The sequence below is a fragment of the Ceratotherium simum genome, chromosome 20 (assembly GCF_057802395.1).
Source record: "Ceratotherium simum simum isolate JZ-2026a chromosome 20, ASM5780239v1, whole genome shotgun sequence".
Taxonomy (NCBI): Eukaryota; Metazoa; Chordata; class Mammalia; order Perissodactyla; family Rhinocerotidae; genus Ceratotherium; species Ceratotherium simum.
In genome coordinates, this window is record NC_141919.1 from 55,677,835 (window position 1) to 55,684,299 (window position 6,465).

The window sequence follows — 6,465 nt, forward strand, 5'->3', positions numbered from 1 at the left end:
CTCTGGGGCCCAGGTGCCTGGGCAATTCAGGGCTGAATCAGGCTCAGCCTGGCACCCCACATGCCAGGGCTTCCGAGGACACCCCGAGAGGCACATGCTTGGCCGTGGGAGCGCCTGCTTCCAACAGGGACCCAGCCGCGATGCCCAATGTGCCCACAACAGTGACCCACAGCTCGGGCTGCTCGTCCACCATCACTGACTGCACTCTCCCAGCTGACACCACTGGGGCGGGGCGGGCCCTCTGGGGGTTGGGCACCCCCACTGCTGCACTGGTGGGGGGGAGCCCATTTCACAGGCCTCTCGGGCAGTTGGCACCAACCTTTCTCACCAACCAAACCAGAACCATGGTCGGCATGGCCCGTGAAACATCTCACTGGGTAAAGCAAGCACAGAGTCAGCACCCAGCTGATTTCAAATTACAGCTCTCCCAACAAAATAAACTCTTAGGAAATTAAAACAGTAAAAATAAGAGAGGAGACTGACCACCAGGCAAGCTGAGTGTGCCCTCCCCCGAGTCCTGCGGCAGCACAAGCACCATCCTTCTGCAAGGCTGCTCCTCTCCCTACGTCGGCAGGGCTGCTGGGGGCTCCTCTGAAAGCAGACGAGGCCGGCAGCCGAGCCTTCTGCAAGAGGCCATCAGCGGGATCTCTCAACCCTGGCGCGAGGCTGCCCATCACCAAAGGGTGTGCGCCTGGCCTGTCCGTGAAAGATGATGGCACACCTGCAGGCTTAGGTGTGCGAGCTCAGTGCTCGGCACAGGTGGAGCATCCAAGGCTGTGGGAGAGGCTCCCAGCCACACTGACGGCAGGCAGGACCGGCCATCCTCTGAGGACAGCGAGGGGACCAGCACAGTCGGCACAACAGCACACAGAGAGCCCCCAGGGGCGTCATCGCCTCCCCGGGCATCATCGCCTCCCAGGGCACAGGCAGATGACCAGATGTCTGGCTGGGGCAGGCAAGTTGGGAACACACGGCGCCGACGTGGCTGCACGAAGGGGACACTGGCAGGTCACACAACCATCACAAGCCCCTTCCCGGCCTCAAGGCCAGGCCATCACCACCCTAGCGGAGCCCAGCCCGCTCCAAGCAGTGCAGAGCAGCAGCAGGACGGCTCCACAGCGGCACCTGTCCCCGGCTGGTGGGGCTCAGCCCTCACGGTACCTCAGTAGGACCCTCACAGCCCTGCAAGCGCTCCGGGTGGAGGATCAAGGACTGACACTTCTGTGAAGCAAAATGACCCCCACACCGGGCGCAGGGCGTGGGCCCGGACACCAGCACAGGAAACACGGGTTCCTGGTGGGATCGCCCAGGAGGCAGCCCCCAGCTCCCCAACAGCAGCTCCCAGCAGCCTTCTGTGGGGAGGGGGCAGCACAGAGAACCTGAGACCCCATCTCCCCTGAAGGCAGGGGGCTGCTGATGGGGAGGAGCTGACCCAAGGCTCTCTCCAAGCTCCCCCTAGGAAAGGCCAACATGCCGCCTCCAGCGAGGCTTCGGACGCTGGCCGGGTCTGGGTCAGCTGCGTTTTCTCTACAGGGGATCCACACCGACTCAGAGGTGGCAACAGGTGAGAGAGGGTGTCCTGAGCCGCCCTGGACAGCGTCAGTGGTCCAGACCTGCCCCCTAGCGCAGCCCAGAGCCACAAGGAGACCCCACTACCCCAGCGCTGTCTGCGGGACGGGTCTGTGCAGAACCAGAGCTGGCCAACAACGGCCTCCAGGCCATGGGATCATGAGCCGGGAGAGGGCAGCAGCCCGAGTGTTTGTGCTTCCTCCATTGCTAGTATAACGTGTTCTGGTGCCAGGAATAAATATTCATTCAAAAGAAAAAGGACAGAGAGATAACACTTTAAAATGGCTTCTCCCCAAAAGTCAGTGTCGGCTTGGACATTTGGACAATTCAGGGGGTGACACGTCTTGCTGCCCTTCACTGTGACATGAATGCACACGGCTCTCTCTGCAAAGCCCTCTCAACACTAAATTATGGGAGGAAATTAGACGTCACAGGACCTTACATCCTCCAAGCCAGATTTATTACGTCCAGAAATTCGGCCTTTCCTCCCCTTGGCAGGGAACCCTGGAAAAAGCGAGTGGGCGATGCCGTCTCAGTTCTCGGGGAGGTCGGTGGGTGCCCACGCCCTCCAGTGTCCCAAGGGTGGGAGCAGGAAGCAGCCTTCAGAGGGTGGGTTTCCAGGGCCCTCCAAAGCTGTGGCTGAGGCACTTCTGGGGGCTGGGGAAGGCGGGCAGGGGGCGGGAGGAAGCCTGAAAATCTCCCCGTGCTGAAGGCAACACTCCTGGAGACCCAACCTCCCCGAGGAGCCCCGACACCTGGAATCCTGGGGGTCAGGAGGATGAGCCCCTCCCCAGGCACAAAGCAGCATGCACCTGCCGCCCTCCCATGCACTGTGGTCCGAGAGCCCTAACCCAGCACCCTGCCCTTCATGCCCATCTCCTCTTCTTAGTGGACAGCCACGCCAAGCCAGCGGCCTCCACCCATGATGCTGCAATCTCCCCTCCACCATCTCTGTCCTCTCCAGTGACCTTGGGGGTCTTCCACAACAAAACCAGAAAAACCACAGCCTCCTGGTCGGTGAGTAGGCGGCAGGACACACAGCAGGTTCTTGGCTGCTGTCCTAAGTTGGTCCAGGCCCCTCTTCTAAGCTGGTCTCAGACCCACCCAGCAGAAAGCAGCTGACCCCAAATTCTGCACATCAACCTGGGGCAAATGTTAACAGGGCCCTCTTGTTAGGGGAGGCGCAGGGACAGTTTCCCCACTGGCTTGGGGCCCCCAGTAACCCTTGTTCAAGGAAGATCATGACAGACGGGAAGCCATCTCTGGCCTTCCCTCTCCCACCCAGAGTCCAGGAGTAAAAGACCCCTGGACAGCAGCCAGGCTCCACCTCTGTGCTGCTCTGCACGGGGACCAGAAGCAGGCCCACTCGCCTCTCCTTAAAGGGAATGGGAACGAACGACCTCCTCCAAGGGTCACGTGCGCCTGCAATGCTTCAACCGGATCAGCAGGGCTCCGCTGCTGAGGTCTAACTCAGAGCCGGCCTGCTGCAGCTCCCCGGCTCCCATCCTCCACACTGCAGAGGCATTCCACTCTGTGCTCGGAGCGCCACGCTGGGCCACTTGGCAAGAGCGAGAAGGTGGGGAGGGAAGGTGCACAGCCACACTCTACAATCAGGAGTCCTCCTCTCCTCTCCAGTCTTCCCTTCCGGATCCTCTCTCCTCTCTGCTGTCTCACACAGCAGTGAGGCCCAGCTCACTCCAGGGCCCCCAGACCACAGGCCGCCAGGGCCATCCTCAGCAGGGCCCAGGACCTGCAGCCATGGGGGGTGCTCTCGGTTCCTCCTGAGGGACTACACAGGACCCACTGGCCCCGCCACAGAAAGCCCACATTTCCACGGCAGAGCCAGGTGGGGCTGTGGGGAGGGGGGCCTCTGGAGCTCTTTGTCTCAGGAGAAAGGCTGAGGTCAGGTCGACGCCCCAAGTTAGCCCAGCTTACGTGCTCACACACTCACACGCACGCAGGCCACCCTGCAGGGGCCCGGAGGACAGAGCAACCAAACCGGGTTTGTGAGCCAAAAAGGCAGGCGCCTGCAGTGTGGCCTGGAAGTCAGGCCTAGAAGGCCGGCTCCTTTACAGGGTGCTGGGGCAAGCTTAAACCCGAGAGGCCAGCTCGGCCGGCTCTCACCAGGCCAACCCTGTGCCCAAGAGCTGCCCCCGCAAGCGAGGGAGGCTTGTAAACACCCGCTGTGACAGGCGCTACCCTGGCTTCCACAGCTGGCCCAGGGCAGCTCGGGTTACTGTTTATATAATCCTCCAGGGTTAGGGCTGACACAGCCAACGTGAGGGCAAGGCTATGAAAAATGCATGCCCACAGCCTTTGCATCCAAAAACCCCACATTTCACACGATTTGGTCTTAAGCCTTCTCACACATCCACCCTGTGACCGTAGGCTCGGGAGCACCCGGACGCCCAGACATCGCTCGCTGACAGCACTGCCAGGCAGGCCCCACCTGGACAGACCGTGTCAGAGCCAGCCCCGCAGGCATCCCCGGCTGGGGCACCCACACCTTTAAAGACAGGGAATGTGCTCCTTTAGGAGCAGCCCAGAGTCCCCAAGCCGCCCTGTCACCAGCTGGACACAGGGCCCTGTTGCCCCCACGCTGCTTCTGCAAAGACACGGGGATCTAGACAGCCCGGACCAGGAGTCAAGAAGGAGCGGGGCTGACAGACGCGGCGCCAAGCGCGCGCTCTCCACACCGGGCCACGCTTAGAGCCGCACCGGGAGGTCCGACCTCCGTCACCCGACCTGCGCCACGCAGGCCGCACGCACAGCCAGCCACCGGCACCGAGGGTGACACGCCGCCCCCAGGGCTGCCTAAGGCCAGGTAGGGCCCGCGCAGGAACAAGGCCGCGCGCAGGCCGCCCACGGCCCCCGCCCACCCGCTGCCAGCGCGCCCTCACCTGGAGCTCGCACCACGCCACCTCCACCCAGGTCTCGGTGTCCAGCCCCTTGTAGACCGTCTTGAAGGAGCCGCGGCCCAGCTCGATGTCGAACTTGAGGAAGCGACCATCCAGAGAGGTGGCCACGGCCTTGAGGTCGTCCTCGTCGTCCTTCTCCTCCTCGGGCTCGTCCCGGCGTGAGCGCCCGGGCTCCGGCCTCGCCTCCGGCGCCCCCGCGTCCTCCTTTCTCGCGGCCGCGGCCTCTTCGTCCCGGGCGCCGCCGTCGGGCACGGGCGCCGGGTCCGGGCCGGGGTCCTGCGCGCCGGCGGGCTCGGGGCCGGGGTCGGCGGGGGCTCCGGGCGGCGCGGCGGGCGCGGGGGCGGCGGGGGCGGCGGGGCGGCCGCGGGCGCGCTCAGCGATGAGGCGGCGCGTCTTGCAGAGAAGCATCACCCGGCGCTGCAGCGGCTGCGAGGGCTGCGCGCCCGGCGCCTCGGCCGCCTCCAGGCCCGGCGGCTCCTCCTGGTCCGACTCCACCACGCTGCGCCGCAGGAAGCGCTGGGGCCCGGGCCGCGCCGCCCGCGCCCTCGGCCCCGCCGCCGGCTCCGCCATGCCCGCGGGCCCCGCGCCGCGCCCGGCCTCCATCAGCGCGCCGGGGGCGTCTCGGCGGCCGCCATCGCCGTCCATCTCTGCGGGCAAGGACACACAGGCCCGCGTGAGCGCCGGCCGCGCCGCACCTGCCCGGGCCGCGGGATGAGGCAGCCCCGCCCCGGGGCCCGCGCCCTGCCCGCCCCGGGATCGGAGGGGTCTGCGGGGCTGTCCCTGGGGAAGCGGGCTGCAGACGGAACCGGGGGACCGGGAGGCTCCGGCTGGGTGGGAGGGGCACTCACGCCCTGCCCAGCGCAGGGAAGGGGGGCTACTGAGCTGTCCTGGCGTGGGGGTGGGGGGCTGCAGACGGGACCAGGTCCGAGTTGGGGGAAAAGGGCCGTGCCCTGCGCAACCGCGGCCTCGGAGGGGGCTGCTGGCTGTCTCGGGGGGCCCCGGGGAGGATGCAGGGGGGACTGGGAGGCCGGGGGAAAGGAAGGCACCGACCAGGTGGCGGCTCCACAAAGGACGCGGCCCGGGGCGCAGGAGGGGCGCAGGGGAAGGGGGCTGCAGTGGCGCAGCGCGCACACAAAGGCGGCGGGCGGGGGGCTCGGCACTCACAGAGCGAGCGGGCGCCGTCCATGCCCGCGGCCCGGCGGCCGGGGCGGGCGAGGCAGGCGAGGCCGCGCTCGGGGCCGGGGTCCGCGCTCCGGCCGGATTGTTCTCGGGGCTGGATCGCTCTTGGAGCCGGATCGCTCTCGGGTCGGTTCACTCTCGGGACCGGGTCACTCTCCGGGCCGGGTCGCGACGCTGCTCCCTCCGCCGGCCCGCTGCGGGGCCGCGCTCCCGCGTGTTGCTCCGGCTGCGCTCTAGCACCGGCTCGGGCCCGGCGCGCGGGGAGGGCGGGGCCTCATCCGCCTGCCCCCGGCGGGCGCGGCGGGGCGGGGCCTGGCACGCCCACCTGGCCTCGGGCGCGCGCAGCCACCTGCGGGCCGGCTCCCAGCCCCGCCAGCGCGCAGGCCTGTTGCGGCGGTGACGCTCTTGCTCCAGACAGCACTCCTGCCCCCAAAAGGCCCTTTGGAATATCCCGCGGGGCCGCTGTCTGCGGAGGACCCCACGTGTCCCAGAGAAGAGGCACAGACTCACCGCCTCACCGGGCCCAGCAGGCGCCCCAGACCTCGGAGCCCTGTGCCAGGGCAGAATGGGCAGGCTGGAAGGCGAAGGCCTGGGGCCGGGTGTCTCGCCAACCTCAGGATGAAGCCTGACCCCCGCCTCCCACCCGGAGACTCCAACCCAAGGCTAGCTAAGCCAGGTCGGTCGTTGGAGTGTCCTTCCCTCCTCCCTCTTCACCAGGATGCGTCAGGACCTCACCACCAGGAGGGCGTCGACTGTAACCAACATGCCTATTTTGCCGTTAGAGAAAGCCAGGTCCCAA

General features: G+C 66.7%; 1 protein-coding gene across 6 annotated transcripts in view; it reads right to left on the reverse strand.

The window, feature by feature from the left end:
• WNK2 (WNK lysine deficient protein kinase 2) overlaps positions 1 to 5,885 on the reverse strand; it is a 117,984-nt gene extending 112,099 nt beyond the window's left edge. For 3 of the 6 annotated variants that reach the window (XM_087444810.1, XM_087444809.1, XM_087444811.1), the window contains exons 1-2: positions 5,652 to 5,884; positions 4,470 to 5,134 (exon numbers count right to left, since the gene is read on the reverse strand). In XM_087444810.1, the coding sequence (XP_087300936.1) occupies positions 4,470 to 5,132 (663 nt within the window). In that variant the 5' untranslated portion in view covers positions 5,133 to 5,134; positions 5,652 to 5,884. Of the gene's footprint in view, positions 1 to 4,469; positions 5,135 to 5,651 lie in introns of all 6 variants that reach the window. The other 3 variants (XM_087444807.1, XM_087444808.1, XM_087444804.1) reach the window with 1 other exon arrangement.
• Between the last annotated feature and the right edge of the window lie 580 nt (positions 5,886 to 6,465).